Genomic DNA, 23,168 nt, shown 5'->3' with positions numbered 1-23,168 from the left:
CTCCACATCCTTTAAAGGACGGTAACCTCAATTTCGCAGCTGGGGTGGGACGTGTCCCCAATTGGGGTGCTGGGGAATTTCTCCCCCTTATTCTCATTTTCTGAGGAAGGACATACTTGCCTTAGAGCTGGTGCAATGAAGGTTCACTAGATTGATCCCTGGGATGAGAAGATTTTCCTATGAGGAGAGATTGAGTCGATTGGGCCTATACTCTCTGGAGTTTAGAAGAATGAGAGGTGATCTTATTGAAACATGTAAGATACTGAAGGGGATTGACAGGGTAGATGCCGAGAGGTTGTTTCCCCTGGCTGGAGAGTCGAGCGGGGCTGAAATTGCCCTTCCCGATAAAGCTTCTGGCCGGTGACTCTCTGCAGAGCAGCTGCCGTTTTCTAACTTGCCCTCCCTCAGGTTTGGAATGGTGTCCGGGGCCACTCCGCCTGTTTTCCCTCTGTGTCGTGCATGCACTGACCCCTTTCACCCCCTGCAATATTGCCCCACGGGAGCGGCCCTGCTGTCGGTACACACTCTGTATCATGGCGGCCCAGCTGCCCTGAAAGGGGAGCGTGCACTGCCGTGGCCACCATGTTAAGTTTTTTTTTGGCCCACTGCCAGGTCGGCCCAATAATTATGCCCGTGGGTCACCAATAGGCAGCCTGGCACCTGCTCTTGGGTGCCAGGCCACTAGCCTGACCGAAAACCCCCCTGGTGGCCCAATGGATCTAACTTAAAAGTATGCAGACCTCGCAGCGGCTCTCCCCTTTAACTGAAGGGGAGCGATGTTGTGATGCGTCATCGTGCAGCGGCATGTCTGTGTCACGCTGACATCATCAGCGATGAGCTAATGACTGGTCGGGATGGCAGACCATCGAACCATGGGGCACAGCCTCAAGGTAAGGGGTCCAGCCCTAGAACTGGGGGGGTCACAGTCCCAGAATAAGGGGTCCGGCCCTAGAACCAAGGGTCACAGTCTCAGGGTAAGGGGTCCAGGCCGAGAACCAGGGGTCACAGTCTCAGGGTAAGGGGTCCGGCCCGAGAACCAGGGGTCACAGTCTCAGGGTAAGGGGTCCAGCCCTAGAACCAGGGGTCATAGTCCCAGAATAAGGGGTCTGGCCCTAGAACCAGGGGTCACAGTCTCAGGATAAGAGGTCCGGCCCTAGAACCAGGGGTCATAGTCCCAGAATAAGGGGTCTGGCCCTAGAACCAGGGGTCACAGTCTCAGGGTAAGGGGTCCAGCCCTAGAACCAGGGGTCACAGTCTCAGGTTAAGGGGTCCGGCCCTAGAACCAGGGGTCACAGTCCCAGAATAAGGGGTCCGGCCCTAGAACCAGGGGTCATAGTCCCAGAATAAGGGGTCTGGCCCTAGAACCAGGAGTCATAGTCCCAGAATAAGGGGTCCAGCCCTAGAACTGGGGATCACAGTCTCAGGGTAAGGGGTACGGCCCTAGAACCAGGGGTCACAGTCCCAGAATAAGAGGTCCGACCCTAGAACCAGGGGTCACAGTCTCAGGGTAAGGGGTCACAGTCTCAGGGTAAGGGGTCCAGCCCTAGAACCAGGGGTCACAGTCTCAGGATAAGGGGTCCGGCCCTAGAACCAGGGGTCACAGTCTCAGGGTAAGGGGTTCAGCCCTAGAACCAGGGGTCACAGTCTCAGGATAAGGGGTCCGGCCCTAGAACCAGGGGTCACAGTCTCAGGGTAAGGGGTCCAGCCCTAGAACCAGGGGTCACAGTCTCAGGATAAAGGGTCTGGCCCTAGAACCAGAGGTCACAGTCCCAGAATAAGGGGTCTGGCCCTAGAGCCAGGGGTCACAGTCTCAGGATAAGGGGTCCAGCCCTAGAACCAGGGGTCACAGTCCCAGAATAAGAGGTCCGACCCTAGAACCAGGGGTCACAGTCTTGGGGTAAGGGGTCTGATCCTAGAACCAGGGTTTGCAGTCTTAGAGTAAGGGTTCCGGACCCTAGAACTGGGCTTCACAGTCTCAGGGTAAGGGGTCAGGCCCCTAGAACTGGGGGTCACAGTCTCAGGGTAAAGGGCCTGGCCATTTAAGACAGAGATGAGGAATTTCTTCACTCAGAGGGTTGTGAATCCTTGGCATTCTCTACCCCAAAGGCCTGTGGATGCTGAGTCATTAAATATATTCATGGCTGGGATAGTTAGATTTTTGGACTCTTTCGGATTTTTGGAATTAAGGGATATGGGGAATGGGTGGGAATGTGAAGATGAGGTCGAAGATCAGCCGTGATCTTATTGAATGGCGGAATAGGAGTATGGCCCACTCCTGCTCCTAATTCTTATGTTCTTATCTAAATAGGGCAAGATTCTGCCTGCATAATGCACCTTGCCCATTTAAAATGGGCGAATGGAGAGACCTGAAAAGTTATCGATGTCTGAAAACCATTCTGGGAAATGCCTTAACATCAGAGAAAGAGTGTGTGATGCTTTAAATGATGCTCTGAAAGATAAAAGAAAAAAAGAAAGACTTGCATTTATATCGTGTCTTTCATGACCACCGAAGACCTCAAAGCACTTTACAGCCAATAAAGAACTTTTTTTGAAGTGTAATGTAATGTAGGAAACTTGGCAGCCAATTTGCACTCAGCAAGTTCCCACAAACAGCAATGTGATAATGACCCGATAATCTGTTTTAATGATGGTGAAGGATAAATATTAGCCAGGACATTGGGGATGACTCATCTACTCTTCTTTGAAATAGTGCCATGGGATCTTTTATGTCCTCCTGAGAAAGTAATGTCTCATCCAAAAGATGGCACCTCTGACAGTGCAGCACTGCACTGGATTGTCAGCCTAAATTTTTGTGCTCAAGTCTCTGGAGTGGGACTTGAACCCACAACCTTCTGATTCAGAGGCAAGGATGCTACCAACTGAGCCACTGGCTGACACAAAAGATGCAGTAGCTCCCAATTTAGGTTTGTACAATGCTTAACAAGCGCCAGAAGAAATGTGTGCAAAAGTGAAGAGCACACTTACCTTTGCCTTCATCTTCATGCTCGTAAAATTCCTCCTCATATGCAGGCAGGGAGCTGAGTGTGTACATTGACCTAGGCGGCAACCTCACTCCAGGCAGTTTGCTTATCGGGTTCCTTTAGCCTGAAATAGGACCACCCTCCTTTGATGCACACCCTGCAACAGGACCTCCAACACTTCAGCATTAAAGGGACCAATGCTGTCCAAATGTCTCCATTGTGCTATTGTGAGCAATTGATCCACTTTACTGCCACCACTAAAACTTCCTCATACCTTTAAACTTGTTTAAAGCTATTTCATCGATTAAAGAAAAGGACTAAGCTTTTGAAAACTCAGTTTTGCTGAAATACCTTGGTTTAATAGTCAGGGCATTGTGCAGTTAGTTTTTAATCATTGTCACAGTAATATCTACTGTTGTATATTTAGTAATACCAGGTAATACTCCTCTTTTGGTTCTCAGTAACTTTTTAATTGTAGCTTCCAATTTAATAACTCTTTTTCATTGATGTGATTCTTTTACTTTCCATTTTAATGTAGGAACTGCCACTGACAAGTTTCTATTATTAACCTCCAGGTAGTAATCAGCACAGTTCTATCAATGGCGACACCTCTGTGACAACTGGCAGCCTCCTGGATGACCATCACTGGCACTCTGTGATCATTGAGCGCTATGGCCGCAATATCAATTTTACACTCGATCGGGAAACGCAGCATTTCCGGACCAATGGGGAATTTGACCACTTGGATCTAGACTACGAGGTACAGAATCATAGGGCTTTTAATAAAAATAGAAAATCATGAGAATACAAAACAGCCAGGGGTCGAAATTTGGTATGGCCATTTTTGAGGCGTCACTTCATAGAGAAATTTTTAACGTCTCGCTTTAGGCACGCTCCCCAAACACAGAATTCAGTGTTGACGCCTAAATAATTGATAGCAGTGTGAAATCATGCCGTTGCACATTTACCTGGAAGCGCTATGCTGCACTAAGTGGGCCGTTAAGCGTGGGCTCAACATCCGGGACTTAGGCAGCATTTGGAGCTGCGCCACAGACATAGTGTCGCTACCCGGATTGAATTGAGGCGTTGATTGGGTGCCTCAGTGCCTCATGGGTATATTCACTTTCTACGGACTCACTCAGAAGGTGAGACTGGCAGACCTTGCAGCAGCAGCTTGTCAGCGTGCCCACTGGTTCTCGGATGCCACCATGGATGCACTCCTTGATGCCCTGGGGAGGCGGCGGGTACCAACTCCCAGAGACCAATGGAGGGAAATCTCACAAGAAGTTTCTGCGATTGACACAGTGGCCAGGAAAGCCACTGTGTGCGTTCAAAAGTGGAACGACTGATACGGCTGGTGAGGGTGAGTATCTTACATTTGAACTGTCATGATGTTAACCTCTGATCTTACTGTGCACTCTCAGCTCAAGGTAGTGTTTGGGAATCCATGCTCTACGTGGGTGAGGCCAGATGGAAGGTTCCCATTTGAAGCCTCACTCACTGCAATGGCCTGCATTCACTGTTAACCTTGCTACTCGGTTCTGCAGACACACCCTCATGTTGTTAACTCCTCAGTCTTCATATGCATCTCGAAGATGGTAGCCTCCCCATTACTGTTAGATTCTGGCCCCATAATTCAAGTATTGCCACAACAAGACCACATAGCAAATGGAAGTTATATCGAACTGTGAAGCCTGTCATACAGTTACATGTACTAAACTATGAAGGCACTTGGGAAACACTGATAGAAGGGCTCTAACTCATACGTTCTCTTTAATCTCACAGGACAAGCTCAACCACAACCGTAGGGAGCAGATGAGGACTGGAGGAGGGAACGCTGACCTGCAGGTCCTGACTTCATTTGAGGAATGCGTCTTGGCCCTGATGGGAGTTCAAGTTGGTGGCATGGCTGTGGGTGAGGCTGACCCCCCTGGGGACAGTGACGGTATGTTGAGTTCCTTTGCAACATCCGCCAGGACATTTAGCCCTGACACCACAATCCTGCAGCTCTTTCCATGAGACTGGCATTCTTGAAAGCGTTTGCCACTCCTGGCCCCCTCTCCTGCAGGTAACCACTCTTCTCTGGCTTTGTGCTTTCAGATGATGACGGGCCTGCACGTCAGCCTTCCACTGCGGGTGATAGTGGAGAGGATGAGGAGATGGAGGACACCTCTCTGGACATAGCAGAGGATCCAGCGTCCTCATAGAGCGGGGCCAGCAGCTTTTTGTCAGAAGGCATGGTCAGGGAGTGAGAAGTGGGTGATGCTCCGGGACCCAGTGGTCTGCAGCAATGTCATGGGGATGAGGAGATCATGGGGCCAGCTCCCCGGATGGTGAGTCCGCGCCTGAGTGATGCTTAGCAGCATTCTGATGATGAGGCTGACTCTGAGGATCTCACCAGACAGTCATTGCAGATGCACAGCGATCTGCTGGGTGTTTTGTCAAGGGTGCCCGAGAGTGTCGATGCACTTGCTTTGAGTGTGGTGGAGGCCACCTCAACTATTCTATTTGTGTCTCAGCAGCCCATCGAACCCTTCCTTGGTAGATACCAATGGATGTTGGATGCTTCAAGTGACCATGCGGTCCCAGACATGATGGCATGGGCTATGGCTGACGTGACAGTAGCCATTGAGCACCAGGCTGACGCTATGGTAGGCCTGAAGACTGTCATGTCGTCAGTGCGTGGTGGCATCAATCAGCTCTATGGTGTGCTGCAGCCGCAGTCTGCCCTGATGCAGAGCCAACTTGATTACACGTAGGCATTGACCACTGCCATCGTGCCTGGGGCTCCATCAGTTGGATGGGGAACTAATGTTGGTGAAGCAGGGCAGCAATCTGTGCTCACCCAGATAGCTCTAGAAGCTGAGGCTCTGCCCCGGGGGAGTAGCAGCATGTCGGGCCTGTTGAAACGTGATGTCAGGATGACATCATTCCGCCCTTGACCCTGCTGCTCTCTGCAACCCATCCACCACAAAGTGCTGCCGCCCATGCTGAGGTGGTGCAGTCCACAGCTGGCCTTTCCAGGGACTGAGGTGGTGCGGAACATCCTACTCGGCCTGTGGCAGTGACACCAACACAGCGACCTTCTACCAGCCTTGCTGCAGGCACTGAGACCCCACTAAAGAGGAGCAGTAGGCCTGGGAGGGGGGAGAAGGGAAGGGGTGGAAAAGCACTGAGAAAGAGCCGATAACTATGCGTGTGCTAGTGACCAGAAATGGTCACCTTGCTCTAATGTGAACGAATGTAAATAGTTGCATTTGGATGAGCCAATAAAGAATTGTGTGATGCGCTGGCCAGAGATGCTGTCCTTGTTTCATGATGATGTAATGTGAATAGTTGCACGTGCATGTGGGTGACAATGTTTCAAGGGGACTTGTTTCAATTATTGTTTGCTGTGGATGATGGCGTCCTTTAGTGCTTCTTTACAACACACTATGGTGTTTTCTGTCAATAAAAATTAGTTTCATTTGTCACAATATTTGTATGCACGGAGGCTTGGAGGGTGGGGTGCGATGCCTTCAATAGATGACCAGGTGAAGAGGTTGGCCAAGTGAGGCGGGGCCCGCAATGCCAGATAAGTACAATCGATGGTTCCCTAACCCTGAGGAAGCCCACAATCTTGGCAAAGTCACGGGTGTGCTCATCCTGGTCTTTCCTGGACATGCTGAACTTGATCTAGTCCATTCGTTTGCTCTAGAGAGCATCGGTAACCTGGCGAATGCAGCATATATCACCTACAGGAGACTGGAAGGAGCCGGTACCATAGAAGTTGATTGCTGCTGTCACTTTTACTGCCACTGACAGCGAGGTCCTGGTGCCGATGTCATCTGCCAGGTATGTCTGCAGAAGGTTGAAAAGCTCTCTGACCAACTCCTTGAGAAACCTCAGCCTTCTTAAGCAATGCTCCTCGGACATCTGAAGATAAGAGTAATGCGCATGGTAAAGCCTGTATCTGTCCGGCCTTCTGCCCCGCCATCTGGGGTGTCTCCTCTGGAGAGGATCCACATTTGCCATAAGCTGTCTCTGCAGCCGGCGCCTTTTAAGTTGTCGCCGCAGGACGCTGTGGTGTGCGATCACTGCCCCCATCACTTTGCAGAGGTCACACTGAAATGCAACTTTCATATTTTTCCAATATCGAACCCAACAATGTGTCCGAGATACTAATACTCAATCTGACGAGTCAACAGCAGTACGACGCTGACATCCTACTGTCTGTGTGAGCATCAAACAACACTGACGAAGACCTCTGAGCTCCGGCTGCAACTCCCTTTAAATAATGTCCCAGATTCATTTCTCCGCCTTGTGCAGTCCAACTGTTTCAGGCGTCATGGATGCCAGCCGTTAAGTGAGGCAGCAAAAGTGAATGTGACGAGAAGGACGCCAAGGAGGCAATGCATGCGTACTGAAGTCATGATTTCCTTGGTGTTAGCCGGCGGTACGTTACGTTTTAACGCCCTTAAAAAATTACCACAAAATTTCACGTCAGGCGTGAGCAGCACCCAGCGCCACTCCCACCTGCCTAACTCCCAGTTAACACCTAACACCAGCGTTATCAGCAGACGTTAGCAACCGAATTTCGACCCCTCATTGTCTGAAAGAGAAAGACAGGTTCATGTATTGGGTATAAGTTGAGTTTTTATTTTAGATTTCCAACATTTACTGTTTTTCTTAATCTTGGTCCTGTGACATGATCTATTGCCATACTTTAAAAAAAGAATAAAATGAGAGCCAATACAGATAAAAAAAAAATGTTCTAATTGGCCTGAGAACTTAATGTTCTTAGGAGCATTTGGCCAAAAATTGATCTCATGAGGTTGCAGCAATTAGGCTTTGTGGCCTCCAAGAGAAAGATCAGATAACTTGTATCTGCATCTCAGTACCAGAGTAATACACCGTGCAATGTGTCTATGGAAAGCATCATATCCTCCAACTTTAATGCTATGGGAGATCATAATAAGGTGTAAAACATGATGTGGGAAATGGATTAATTTGCCTCCATGATAGTCATGCATAGAAAAAACAAATTGCTCTGTGAAGCACTTTGAGATGTTTGAGAGCCATGATGAAGGCATAATATAAATGCTTAGCCTTTGATCATAATTTATTTTTGAAAGCAGTTAAAAATAATACCGGGATAGAATTTTCACAGAGTTCACCCAATCTCACAGCATAACCTCAGCAGAAGATTGGTGGAAACCCTTAGGGCTTGAACCTCCACTTTTTTTGCCTGCTTAACGCCCACTTAACGCCCATTTTACCACTGAAATTATATATAACGCCCATATATTGCCCATTTTGGCACAAAATGGGCATTTTTCGGAAACTTATCGTTGAGCGTTATTTTTCCCATGTGGTTAACGCCGATAAAAAAGATTACCACCCGCCCACTTTTTTGGGGGAGGAATCAGCAGAATGGGTGAATTCAATGCCCATAATATCGCCCAGCGTAATTTTCCGCACAGAAGTAACGCCGAGATTCAATGTTAACGCCCGGTAACTTTTTTTTTGGAAAGATCATATTTACCCAAACTAGCGGCCATGGAGATCGCCCATCATCAATTTCACCACCTTGCACACGTTTCGCCCACAATATTGCTCGCTCAAAAAAACGGCCACAAAAAGTTAATTACAGCGTTATGGACGCCATGTTGTAGATCACATGTCACATCCTTTAAAAGGCTGCTGCGCTTCAACTTCAACGGAGTTCAGATGTACTCTGCAGGTCGTTGGAGTTGATGTGAACATCTCTAAAATCATCTTGACCACACTGTGACCGATTGGAATTGAAGAGATGTGTTCGTCGGGACATTCCTTGTTTGTGTGCAATCGGTGGAAAACAGAGAGCTACTGCAATGGGGCCTGTCCTTTCTCACCCTCTCTTGGTGATCAAATATATGCAGCAGACTCGACATCGCCGAAGGAACACTTCACTGCATTATGTGCCCAATGTACTAAGTGACAGACAGATGAGGAGGACCAGATGTTACACCTCCCACAAGTACAAGGAGAAGCATTCATACCTCGACTTGCCTGACACCATCTGCCTTCGGAGACTGCGCTTCCACAAAGAGGTGATCACTGAGGTATGCTAGCTGATAAGGGCAGATCTGCAGCCTGCCAGCACCATCAGTATTGCACTGTCCGTCGAGGTCAAAGTCACCACGGCACTGTCGTTCTATGCCTCGAGTTCTTTTCAGGCGATATTTGCGGACTTTCTCAGCGTGCCACACATCACTGCATTAGACAGGTCACTGAAGCCCAGTACGCACGCAGGAGGGAATTGATCAGCTTCCCGATGACCAGGGAGGCACAGAGTGATAGGGCTCTAGGTTTCTCCAGAATTGCAAACTTCCCCAAAGTGCAGGGAGCAATAGACTGTACGCACATCACGATGCAGGCACCTTTCCAGGATGCTGAGGTTTTCAGGAACTGCAAGGGATTCCACTCCCTGAATGTCCAGCTGGTTGTCGACCACCAGAAAATTATACTGGCTGCGAATGCTAATTTCCGGGCAGCATCCAGGATGCACATATCCTGCGTGAGAGCACTGTATCTGACTTGTTTAACAATGAGCCACAAGATCAATGCTGGATGCTTGTGGACAAAGGATATGGCCTCGCCACCTGGCTGATGACTTCCCTGCGCAACACCTACACTGAGGCTGAGAGGTGATACAATGAGAGCCACAGAGCAACTTGCAATATCATGGAAAAAACCATTGGAGTGCTGAAGCAGCGCTTCAGACGCCTGGACATAGAAACATAGAAATATAGAAAATAGGTGCAGGAGTAGGCCATTCGGCATCACCGTTCAATAAGATCATGGCTGATCATTCACCTCAGTACCACCTTCCTGCTTTCTCTCCATACCCCTCGATCCCTTTAGCCGTAAGGGCCACATCTAACTTCCTCTTGAATATATCCAATGAACTAGCATCAACAACTCTCTGCTGTAGGGAATTCCACAGGTTAACAACTCTTTGAGTGAAGAAGTGTCTCTTCATCTCAGTCCTAAATGGCTTACTTCTTATCCTTAGGCTATGTCCCCTGGTTCTGGACTTCCCCAACATCGGGAACATTCTTCCTGCATCGAACCTGTCCAGTCCCGTCAGAATTTCATGTTTCTATGAGATCCCCTCTCATCCTTCTAAACTCCAGTGAATACAGGCCCAGTCGATCCAGTCTCTCCTCATATGTCAGTCCCGCCATCCCGAGAATCAGTCTGGTGAACCTTCACTGCACTCCCTCAATAGCAAGAACGTCCTTCCTCAGATTAGGAGACCAAAACTGAACACATTCCAGATGAGGCCTCACCAAGGCCCTGTACAACAGCAGTAAGACCTCCTTGCTCCTATACTCAAATATCCTAGCTATGAAGGCCAACATACCATTTGCCTTCTTCATCGCCTGCTGTACCTGCATGCCAACTTTCAAAGACTGATGTACCATGACACCCAGGTCTCGTTGCACTTCCCCTTTTCCGAATCTCCCACCATTCAGATAGTATTCTGCCTTCGTGTTTTTGCCACCAAAGTGGATAACCTTACATTTATTCACATTATACTGCATCTGCCATGCGTTTGCCCACTCACCTAACCTGTCCAAGTCACCCTGCAGCCTCTTAGCATCCTCCTCACAGCTCTCACACTGCCACCTAGCTTACTGTCATCTGCAAACTTGGAGATATTACACACAATTCCTTCATCTAAATCATTAATGTATATCGTAAATAGCTGGGGTCCCAGCACTGAGCCCTGCGGTACCCCACTAGTCACTGCCTACTATTCTGAAAAGGACCCATTTATCCCGTCTCTCTGCTTCCTGTCTGCCAACCAGTTCTCTATCCATGTCAGTACATTACCCCCAATACCATGTGCTTTAATTTTGCACACCAATCTCTCGTGTGGGACCTTGTCAAAAGCCTTTTGAAAGTCCAAATACACCACATCCACTGGTTCTCCCTTGTCCCTTCTTCCAGTTACATCCTCAAAAAATTGTAGAAGATTTGTCAAGCATGATTTCCCTTTCATAAATCCATGCTGATTTGGACCAATCCTGTTACTGCTTTCCAAATGCGTTCAGGAGGTGAGCTCCAATACCATCCTGAGCAGGTAGCTCAATTTGTGATGGTCTGCTCCATGCTACACAACATGGCTATCAGGAGGGGACAAGAATTGCCTGATGAATCTGACAGTCCACCTCACCATAGAGAGGAAGAGGAGGACGAGGAGGCGGACGCTGACATTGGGCCAGACAATCAGGCTGATGGTGAAGCCATGCCCCCACCCCCCTGTATACCACATGAAAGGGCCCATGATGGCACGATAGCTGCAAGAGCCTTATGTCAGGAGCTCATCAATGATCACTTTGCCTGAAAGAACATTGGTGTTATTTACAAGGCTGACACACTGCTGGGTGTGCAGGTCATACATCAATGGTGGACATCACCTTGGTGACAGTTAAAGTTTAAGTTGATTGAAGTTTGGTGTCATTATACCCTTTGATGTTAAGGAATCACCAGCATGAAATGGTGCAGCTATCCGAGCCAATGTGCTGCAAGGTTTTGTTAAATAAAAAACATTTAAATTGAACATTAGTCTGAAATCATGTATTTCTGTACTAACCAACGCCCCCCCCCCTCCGCTTCTTCTCCCCACCTCTACCCCTTCCCCTTCCCCTCCTGACTCCAAGCCGCCTGGCCAAGGAGGTTCTCAGGCGATGCTTCATTGGGGGGGCGTGGAGGGGGGTGACGGCCGAAGCGCTGCTTGGATGGATACGGGAGAGGATGGTCCCGAGGTGGGAGCATGCTCCGAGCCATAAGCGAGATTTTGCTGCTGGCTCTCGAGTGTGGTTGGCATTGGGGGTGCGGCACCTTGGGGTGCATTGCGGCACTCCGGGACCACTGGGAGCCCTCTGCCACCAGTATCCCTGGCTACCAGCTCCAGGGCCTCCTCCATCCCTTCCATTTTCTATGTTTTTTGTTGGACAAAAACTTGGTGCCAATTATGTTCTTGGTGCTGAGTGGGCTTTTTGCTGCTGGTGAATCTCTGTCATTCCTCCCACAACAGCCAAACAAGCACACACCACAGCCACACATGCTTTCAGTGCCTTTGAGCTCCCTCTCTCTCTGACTCCTTTCTGTGCATGCCATGATGCCCCTTGACCTCCTGAATCACAGGAATCGAGCGTTGCCATGCTGTTGCTAAGAATGGCCACACTTTACGGCAGAAGGTCAGAAAAATTTAACGCTACCACCCATTTGATATCGCTTGTGGTAATGTCCATTTCAAAAATGTAAACTAGGTGTTTTGAGAATGGGCGAGAAGCCAGTGATCTGAAAACCCTTTTTTAATGCACACGCCGGAAATAACGCCCATTTTTGGGTGATAAGCTCAAAAGTGGAGGTTCTTGCCCTTAGAATTTATCCCATTTCTCTGGGGCTTCCACAAAAGTTATAGCAGTCGATCAACAGAACCCCCTTATACTTTTGGGACAAACTACAACTGCCCCTGGTGGGCATTCGGCATTTTGGAAAAGTTACACTGTGTCAGGGCTCATTTCCATCTTTGTGGGTACTAGAATCGATTCTCTTAATGGGGAAGGTTGCAGGGGATTGGTTTTCAATTCAGCTCTTGGTGGGATGGGGCAGTGGGAGGGAACCAGGAACCAGCTTTCTCTGTATTAAGGGGAAGATTAGTCTTTGGGAGATTTTATTTTTATTTGGTATGGGGCTGGGAGAAGAACTATTCACCGAAATTGTGGGGTTTGGGAGGTAAGTGGGTATTGCTTCTCAGTGAGGTAGGGGGCAAGTGACTTCTCAGTGTGGAGGGTGGCGGAAGAAGTCAGAGTAGCTCCAGAGTGTGGGGGGATGGGGGCGTTGGTGAGAGGTGACTGTCACTATGGAACATGGGGTAAGGGGATTTGGAGGTTTCAGCTGCCACTGGTGAGATTGATTCATGGTTTCTGCTCACCATTTGCCCCTCGTGACTATTTGTTTTCAATGTTGTTCTCGTGTATCAGTCTTCTAAATGCACATGCACACCAATCTGCCTTCCAATCTTCCAGCCCCACTTGCCTATGGGGTAAATGGGCTGCAACGATTCTTAATGGGGAGGGGTGGATTCAGGTCAGCAGTGTCGGGTTTTTAAAGGTGTGGGAGCTGCGAGATGATTTTGAAAGAGATAATTAGGAGGTATAATCCTGTCTACAAATAATTAAAAAGGTCAGATCACATTATATGGTTCATACTGGGTCATATACACATGGGGGGTATAATTGACAACACTATGTGCTTTCTGTTTAACTTGCCAATAAATTGCCTATGCTGTCTTCTGGTGTTTTCATTGTTTTGCCAGTTGAATGCAAATAAGGGAATGGTTGAAGAGTTCAAAAAGGAAGGGGGTTATTGCAATTTCTCATTATACATGCCTTATACATGCCACCAGTGGGAGGCGATGGAGTCCCACTGAGCTCGCGTCACGTAACATTAGGCTCATTATGCCACCTACAGTTTACCACCAACTATTAAAATTTTGAGACGACTCACTGTGTTTGATAAATAATAGATAATGGCCTGGAATTTACGGTGTCTTCGACAGCATATGCTGTTGTAAGACTTCTGAAAGCCCATGCAAGTTCTGGGGTTCTGCATGTGCTAATATGTGCATATGCCTAACCGAACCGACTGGAAAGTCACTATCGCTGGCGCAGAGTTGGCGACTGACCAATTGCCTACAAAACTCTTACGCCTGGTAAAAGCATGCGTAGGGTCTGCTTTCACCAGAGTAAGGGTTATTATAAATCTTAAATTAAAAATATTAAAATAAACAAACACTTAAAATGTATTTATGGAAATATTGGCCTAGATTAAAATATTTATAATTTGTAATAAAGGGACTTTTAATTAAATTTGAAAATCAGATCATTTATTTTTATTACAGTTGTCTAAATTGTTTAATTATTTGGGGATTCCAGTAGGGTTTATGGGGATTCTGTTCGGAAATGGAATCCTCCTTTCTCATTGGAGGACCTGTCCCACATGATCCCAGGGACACTATTGAACTGCCTGCGTCCCTGGGATCCGTGGGCCTTTACGCAGGTATATGCCTGCAGGCCCTGGATCCGAACTCTGCATAGCTTTGGAGCCGGAGGCAAATTTATAGATCTTTCGTGGGTCGGTGGTGTACTCCGGAGATATGCCTCCGACTGCATGTTCAGGACCCGTATTGCTGTAATCATGTCACACGCAATGTTTGAGCAATAATATCACTGTAATATTATGACCTGTCATTTGACATTTAAAATAAAGTGGTTGGGCCCAATTATCCTAAAATTCGCTCGAATGGCTGACGGTAAGGATCATAATTCTTTTCAAGTGTTTGGATTGGAAAATCATATTCTCTCTTAAGTCATTCAAGCAAAACCAATAATTTTGATGAACTGGCCAGGGTTGATTATGAAGAATAATAAATTCATCCACATTGCATATTTCTTACTCATCTAGTACGAGAAACATTCAGCCTCTCATAAACCCTTCCTCATCTTAATTACATGCTGTAAGATTTTACAATAAAATATAATATGTAAAACCCTGCCTATTCATGTGTACAATGTACAACACCATTTCATTTATCTTCAAGCTCAGTTTTGGGGGAATGCCATTTTCTGGAAAGCCAAGCTTCAATGGAAAAAATTTCAAAGGCTGCATGGAGACTATAAATTACAACGGAGTTAATATCACCGACCTCGCCAGGAGGAGGAAACTAGACACATCTAAAGTGGTAAGATCATTGATTTGACAATGAGTGGAGTCAAACCGATTATATATCTGTGATGAGGTGACTGAGGTTGAACTAAGTGGTTGAAAACAAGGTCCTGTAAAATGAACAGCATAAAAACTCAGGGATAATCAATTCACATTAGAAGTAAGGACGTAGTTTTGTTTTGTTCTGTTATGTTCTCCCTTCTTTTATGGTCGAGTTGTTTCTATATTGGTTATGCATTTGTTCTTTTCGACAAGACTTCTTGTTGCATTCGTTAGAATTTAATGCCATTACGGCCAAATTGAATAATTTAGAAACATAAAAACATAGAAATTAGGTGCAGGAGTAGGCCATTCGGCCCTTAGAGCCTGCACCACCATTCAATAAGATCATGGCTGATCATTCAACCTCAGTACCCCTTTCCTGCTTTCTCTACATACTCCTTGATCCCTTTGGCCGTAAGAGCCATATCTGACACCCTTTTGAACATATCTAACGAACTGGCCTCAACAACTTTCTGCAGTACAGAATTCCACAGGTCAACCTCTCTCTGAGTGAAGAAGTTTCTCCTCATCTCAGTCCTAAATGGCTTACCCCTTATTCTTAGACTGTGACCCCTGGTTCTGGAACTCCCCAGCAATGGGAACATTCTTCCAGCCTCTAACCTATCCAATCCCATCATAATTTTATATGTTTCTATGAGATCCCCTCTCATTCTTCTAAATTCCAGTGGATACAAGCCCAGTTGATCCAGTCTCTCCTCATATGTCAGTCCTGCCATCCCGGGAATCAGTCTGATGAATCTTTGCTGTACTCCCTCAATAGCAAGAATGTCCTTCCTCAGATTAGGAGACCAAAACTGAACACAATATTCTAGGTGTGGCCTCACCAAGGCTCTGTACAACTCCCTGCTCCTATACTCAAATACTCTAGCTATGAAGGCCAACATGCCATTTGCCTTCTTCACCACCTGCTGTACCTGCATGCCAACCTTCAATGACTGATGTACCATTACACCCAGGTCTCGTTGCATCTCCCCTTTTCCTAATCAGTCACCATTCCGATAATATTCTGTCTTCCTGTTTTTGCCCCCACATTTTACCTCACATTTATGCACATTATACTGTATCTGCCATGTATTTGCCCACTCACCTAACCTGTCCAAGTCACCCTGCAGCCTCTTAGCATCCTCCTCACAGCTCACACCACCACCCAGCTTAGTGTCATCTGCAAACTTGGAGTTATTACATTCAATTTCTTCATCTAAATCATTGATGTATATTGTAAATAGCTGGGGACCCAGCACTGAACCCTGCGGCACGCCACTGGTTACTGCCTGCCGTTCTGAAAAGGACCCATTTATTCCGACTCTCTGCTTCCTGTCTGCCAACCAGTTCTCGATCCACGTCAATACATTACGCCCAATACCATGTGCTTTAATTTTGCACACTAATCACTTGTGTGGGACCTTGTCAAAAGCCTTTTGAAAGTCCAAATACACCACAACCACTGGTTCTCCCTTATCCACTCTACTAGGTACATCCTCAAAAAATTCTAGAAGATTTGTCAAGCATGATTTCCCTTTTATAAATCCATGCTGACTTGGACTGATCCTGTCACTGCTTTCCAAATGTGCTGCTATTTCATCTTTAATAATTGATTCCACTTTCTGTATGTATAATAGCTCACTGCTTGGGTATGACACATAGAATATTGGAATAGCACAGCACAGAAGGAGGTCATTTGGCCCATCGAGTCTCTGCCGGCTCTTTCTTCGAGCAATCCAATGAATCCCACACTCCCGCTCTTTCCTCGTATCCCTGCAATTTTCTCTCTTTCAAGTATTTATCCGATTCCCTTTTGAAGGCTACCTTTGAATCTGTATCCATCACCCCATTCTTTTTACATAGGTTACAACACATGCTCAGCACAAAGCTGTTTTAATTTTTAACTCATCGTTTGCTGGTCTCACAGACTGTGCAGAAAGAGTAGCGAGGTACCCAACTCATGTGAACCCTTGTCCTCACAGTTGCGTAAAAAAAATTCTCATACTGCCCTGGTTCTTTTGCAAATCACTTTAAATCTGTGCTCCCTCGTTATCGACACTTCAGACATGGAAACAGTTTATCTCTGTTTACTCAATATATTCTTCATGATTTTATTCAAATTTCTTCTTAACCTTATCTGCTCCAAGGAGAGCAACCCCAGCTTTTCCAGTCTATCCCCGTAACTGTATTTCCTCATCTCTGGAATCATTTTTGTAAATCTCTTCTGTACCCTCGCCAAAGCCTTCAACATCCTTCCTAAGGTTTGGTGTCAAGAATTGGACACAATACTCCAGCTGGGGCTTAGCATAACTTCCTGGCTTTTGTACTCAAAGCCTCTTATAAAGCCCAGGATCCCATATGCTTTGTTAACTGCTGAATAAACAGCTGTGCCCTTCTGGCTGCTGCTGCTGAAACATGGCATTTTCAGTATTGCCCCCATACTTAAATTTAACTTTTGAAAGAAGCTCAAAACGGCAGGAAAGCAGGCAGCACAGGTTCACACTTGTATCTCTCCAGGTCTGTATGGATGGACCACACCCAAAGGTCTTTGACTTCTCCTCTTTCTCCCACCCCCCCACCCTTTACTAATTGGAGTCTTGTGACTTCTCTCTCTCCCTCCTCCTCCCCGGGCTCCAAGCCTTCCAATCGGCACCTCGCTCTCTCTCTCTCTCTCTCTCTCTCTCTCTCTCCTTCCTCCCCCCAGCCCCGCCCACGGCTTGTTTTGTAGCCGAGCCCTGAGCCCCTGTGGTCTGAGCGCGGGGCCAATTCTGCCGACCAAACCTACGACCCTCCAGCCATGCTTCAAGACGTTTGCTGGTGGCGTGTGAGTGAGTTTAAAAAAAACTTCTGGATTCCAACAAATTTACACTTCTATGTTAAAAAAAAAAGTTGAACTTTATTATTGATTTTGACAGTGTTCTTGACTCCCTCCAAAATCTTCGATTTAAAAACAATGGCGTCTTTCAGCGCTGATTTGCGAATGTGCGCTGGTTTTCTTAACTCACCAGAAGGTTTTTCGGGGTGGCCAGATATGCCGAGCTAAGAGAAAAAAATGTTGGCCAAACTGCGAACAATTGAAAAAACAGCGCAGACGTAAAAAAGAACTGGCTTAGAAAAATCGTAACTAAGTCAGTTACGCTGGCGCAGATCGCAGGGGGAAATTTTGAGAAAAATAAATACGCTAAAAACAATGGCGCACGCAAAAAAAATGGCACAAATGAACGGGGATAATTGAACCCATTGTTTTTGCAAGCTTCCCCACTACTGACATTAAACTGACTGGCACGTAATTGCTAGGTTTATCCTTCTCCCCTTTTTTGAACAAGGATGTAACATTTGCAACCATGCAGTCCTTTGGCACCACCCCTGTATCTAAGGATGATTGGAAAATTGTGGCCAGCAGCTCCGCAATTTCTACTCTTACTTCCCTCAGCAACCTAGGATGCATCCCATCCAGACCGGGTGACTTATCCACTTTAATTACTGCCAGCCTTTCTAGTACCTCTTTATCTATTTTTATCTCATCCAGTATCCCAGAAACCTCCTTCTTTTCCATCGCTTTGACAAAGTCCTATTCCTTGGTAAACACCGATGTAAAGTAACAATTTAGCACCTCAGCCATGCCTTCTGCCTCCACCAATAGTTCTCCATTTTGTTCCCGAATTGGCGCCACAACTCCTCTGACAACCCTTTTACTGTTAATATGCTGATAGAAGACCTTTGGATTCCCTATCCGGCAATCTATTTTCGTACTGTCACTGTGTTCCTCTTATTTCCTTTTACAGTTCTCATTTGTACTTTTTATATTTAGCCCGACTCTCCCTCGTATTATCAAGCTAACATTAAATCCTTGCTCGCTAGTTATTGCAGTTTTTTTTCTAATTTCATTTAAAATTTCACCCTTTTGTCACCTTGAGGACTCCCCATATAATCATATTTTGATTGAGAGTGTGAATAGAAAATCTACTCCCAGGTTTGAGCCAATGCTGCTTTGCAACGGCATCGCTAAGAAATATTAAAGAACAGTGAAGCAAGAGTGGCCCTTGATCTTCCTCCTGTCCTTTGGCAAGCACCATCCTTCCCTCTGCACCTCCTCGTTCCCCTTTCGCATGGCATTACTGAGTTCAATGACTCACCTCAGGAAGTTTGGTTAGCATGTGGCTGCATCTTAACCACCCTATTGTATAGCATGTCGAAGCTTCAGTACTCTGTGGCACTGCTCTTGAAGATTCTACAAGAACCTTAGTAGACCTGATAGTGCATTATATAGAGCAAGTACTACTCATAGCTGGACAGGACAGGTATTACACTAGGATTTACTGGCTGTATATGCTGGTTTTCTGTATTAGCTACACTGTACAATATTTTCCAGAGATAGTTTGGAACAATCTGTCCATTCTTATTCTGTCAGATACTGTAGAAGATGCATTGTTTAGGAGCTATGTAGCTGGTAGAGGGTCATGGTTTCAGCCTTGCCTTTGAGTCAAAAGGTTGTGGGTTCAAGTCCCACAACCAGAGACTTCAGCACATAATCTAGGCTGATGCCTCACTGCATACGGAGGGAGTGCTGCACTGTTGGAGGGTGCCAACTTTTGGTCGAGTTGTTAAACCAAGACCTGGTCTACCCTCTCAGATAAACATAAAATACCGCATAGCACTGTGCAGGGAAGAGCAGGGGAACTTGAGCCTGGTATCCTGGCTAATATTTATCCCTCAATCAACATCACTAAAACAGATTATCTGGTCATTATTTCATTTCCGTTTGCTGTGCACAAATTGGCTGTCGGGTTTCCCTACATTACAACTGTGACTAAACTTTAGAAGTATCTAATTGGCTGTAAATCACTTTGAGACATCCTGAGGCCATGAAAGATGCTGTATAAATGCAAGTTATTTCTTGTTTGTTAGTGTTAACTTGAAACTGTTATCAGTTTGATATATCGCTACAAATATCTCTGTTGCTACGAATCAATAAGACTATAGTTATGCACATAAGTTACAGGGAAGTACTGCTATTGATTCTTGTACACTTGGTAACTCAAAGAAGGCATGGTTGAAATACTGCTTCATGGATCAGATCGACAGTTAACATCTAAGTTGACACTGCAGTTTGCCTATGGGAAAATCCTAGTAAGATGGCTAATCTATATATTCGTATAGGCTCCTGCAAATCCCCTGGGAGGACAGACACACCAACATTAGCGTCCTCGACCAGACCAACATCCCCAGCGTTGAAGCACTGACCACACTTGACCAGCTCCATTAGGCGGGCCACATTGTTCACATGCCTGACACAAGACTTCCAAAGCAAGAGCTCTACTCGGAACTCCTACATGGCAAGCAAGCCCAAGGTGGGCAGAGGAAATGTTTCAGGGACACCCTCAAGGCCTCCTTGATAAAGTACAATATCCCCACCAGCACCTGGGAGTCCCTGGCCAAAGACCACCCTAAGTGGAGGAAGTGCATCCGAGAGGCGCTGAGCACCTCGAGTCTCGTCGCCAAGAGCATGCACAAACCAAGCGTAGGCAGCGGAAGGAGCGTGCAGCAAACCAGTCCCACCCACCCTTTCCTTCAATGACTGTCTGCCCCACTTGTGACAGACACTGTAATTCCCATATTGGAATGTTCAGTCACCTAAGAACTCATTTTTAGAGTGGAGGCAAGTCTTCCTCGATTTTGAGGGACTGCCGATGATGATAGGCTAACCTATTATAAATAAAGGTGAATCATGTGCAACAAAAAGTAAAAGTTTAGAAGTAATCTATATATAACCTAACCTCCGATTAGTAATAGGCTGACTATTGGTGGTACAGTGAATTGACAGCTATCATCACTTGGTAAGTGAATCGAGCCCCAGGATAGTAACAATGCACAATTCACTGACTATGAATTTCACTAATATAAAAAGATCTCTAATACAGTTTATTGATGGCTCATTGCCTAATGCTTAAACCTGTAAAACTCTACTTATAACATGTTTTCAAATGCTGCACAAAGGCAGATGATTTAGTGCATCACATTGCTCCTTTCTGGCAGTAATTGTGAATTCTTCTCCTGAGGCTGTAAGAATATCATTATCGCAATAGCTTTTTAGTCTGATCTAACTGTCAGTTACTCCTGTCACTATTGGAGATATTATAACTTCTGTTCTCAATAATCATTGCTACGGAACAGCTCGACAATTTATCAGCAATTTAAAAAATAATTCTCAGGAAACACAACCTTCAGTAAGCTATTATAACAGAACAATGGGACATCCATACTGCTGATACAAGCACCATTTTAAAATGAACAGCTGGAATTGTCTTCAGTCAGTAATCATTACTAATCAGGTCAACAAGGAAGCACAGAAAAACATCAACAACAGATTGGATTCCATAAAGTACAAGCTGTGAAAAATCATTTTCTTGTTAATTTACGTCTACTCCATTTAAATGCCTGGAGCGTGAGTATTTTGTTGTTGTGCAAAACACAAGTATTGAAATCGAATTCCCAGATTGTTCTGTTGATCTTGCTCCTGCGTACAAGCGCATGGAATTACACATCTCAGATATATTTTGTTGAAGGGTCAGCTTGATTTACGTTGACACCATGTACATCTGGGCTCACACACAGTTCAGCTAGTCATGGTGAGACAGTGTCTGATCTCTGGTCTAGTGATGAGTACCCACAGAGTCCAGTATGGGAGAACAGCACAGCATTTGTATATCACAGCAATCTAAAGCTAGGCCTGCACCAGCTTATAATGATCTGGTTTCAGCTTCATCGCCCACATTTAGAACCACAGATTCATATCCTGAAAAAGTCCGACACTCAGCCCCCTTAGAATACAGTGCGTAAAAGACATTTATAAGATGATTGGCAAAATAACCAGAGGAGACATGAGGAAAACCTTTTACGCAACGAGTGGTTAGCATTTGGAATGCACTGCCTGATAGGGTGTTGGATACAGAGCCATAGTAGCCTTCAAAAGAGAATTGGATAAATACTTGAAGGAGAAAAAATTGTAGGATATGGGGAAAGAGCGGAGGAGTAGGACTATCTGGATTGCTCTTCGAAAGAGTCGGCACAGACTCGATGGGCCGAAAGGCCTCCTTCTGTGCTGTACTATTCTATGAATAAGTTTGTTACATTGTTCAATAGCATTTCTTAAAGTGAATTTTTGATGTGCAAATTTTGGGTTCAGTCTTTGTTACATTATCTAATCCCAATATTGTATCTCATACCAATACTGTGCAATTTATAAACTATGACTAAATGCCTTTGTTATTCCTGGCTTTTACAATGATTTATGACAAAGAATAAGAAAATAAATACTAAAGTGTACTCTCGACACATAAATAACAAAAGGAAAATTAAGTTAAGGATAAAGTCACAAAGGGATGGACAGGAGAAACTCAAAGGTAATGACAGTGACGTGGCTGAAATATTAAATAGTTGCTTTGCCTCAGTTTCTCCTGGGGAAACTATCAAGGTGGACATGACATTAAAATAAAAAATCAATAAGGTTCTCAAGACATTTAAGCTCGAAAGGAGGGAGATTATTGATAAACTAGACAAACTCAGATCGGATAAGATCTCTGGTCCGGATGGATTGCATCCGTGCATACTACAACAACAACAACTTTTATTTATATAGCGCTTTTAACGTAAAACATCCCAAAGCGCTTCACAGCAGTGCTTATAAGACAAAAAATATAAATTTGACACCAAATCACATAAGAAGAAATTACAGCAGATTGGTTAAAGAGGTACATTTTAAGGAGCATCTTAAAGGAGGAAAGCGAGGCAGAGAGGTTGATGGAGGGAGTTCCAGAGACTAAAGGAAGATAGGGAAGGAAAAGCAGGGGAATATATGTGGACAGCTAATGTTACTCCTATATTCTAAAAGGGAAATAGAACAAATCCAGGGAACTATAGACCAGTTAGCTTAACATTGGTGGAAGCAAAGATATTGCAATCATGACTCAAAGATGTAGTAGAAAAACATTTAGAAACCAAAAACATAATAAAGAATAGTCAGCAGGATTTCAAAAGGGTAGGTCATGCTTGTCCAACCCGATTGAATTCTTTGCAGAAGTAACAGAAAGGGTAGACAAGGGACAAGACAGTGGATGTGATATACATGGATTTTTAAAAGGCCAAAGATTCAAGACTTAAGATTCAACGGAGCCGAAATTCAGCCTCCCGAGAAGGCCTGTTACTGCTGGAAAGCGATGGCCATGTGACGGTGTCGAAAGGCTGCCGATTTTTCATCGAATGGCCACCGCTCGCGAAATTCTCTTCGGTGGTTTTTCCAGCGGTCCCCACTTCTGCCCCACTGCTGCCGAACCCTCCTAAGTCTGTTATCAAAGCGCTTACCGCTGATTTCCCGCTCTG

General features: G+C 45.6%; 1 protein-coding gene across 6 annotated transcripts in view; it reads left to right on the top strand.

Annotated features, from left to right (window-relative positions):
- Positions 1 to 23,168, top strand: part of LOC139264555 (contactin-associated protein-like 2) — a 2,534,539-nt gene that overhangs the window by 1,018,233 nt on the left and 1,493,138 nt on the right. For all 6 annotated transcript variants that reach the window (XM_070881196.1, XM_070881199.1, XM_070881197.1 and 3 more), the window contains 2 exons: positions 3,557 to 3,741; positions 14,620 to 14,760. In XM_070881196.1, the coding sequence (XP_070737297.1) occupies positions 3,557 to 3,741; positions 14,620 to 14,760 (326 nt within the window). The remainder of the gene's footprint in view (positions 1 to 3,556; positions 3,742 to 14,619; positions 14,761 to 23,168) is intronic.

This window comes from Pristiophorus japonicus, chromosome 5, assembly GCF_044704955.1.
Source record: "Pristiophorus japonicus isolate sPriJap1 chromosome 5, sPriJap1.hap1, whole genome shotgun sequence".
Classification (NCBI taxonomy): Eukaryota; Metazoa; Chordata; class Chondrichthyes; family Pristiophoridae; genus Pristiophorus; species Pristiophorus japonicus.
The sequence above is the reverse complement of the archived record's forward strand: the minus strand, read 5'-3'. Positions and strand labels throughout refer to the sequence as shown.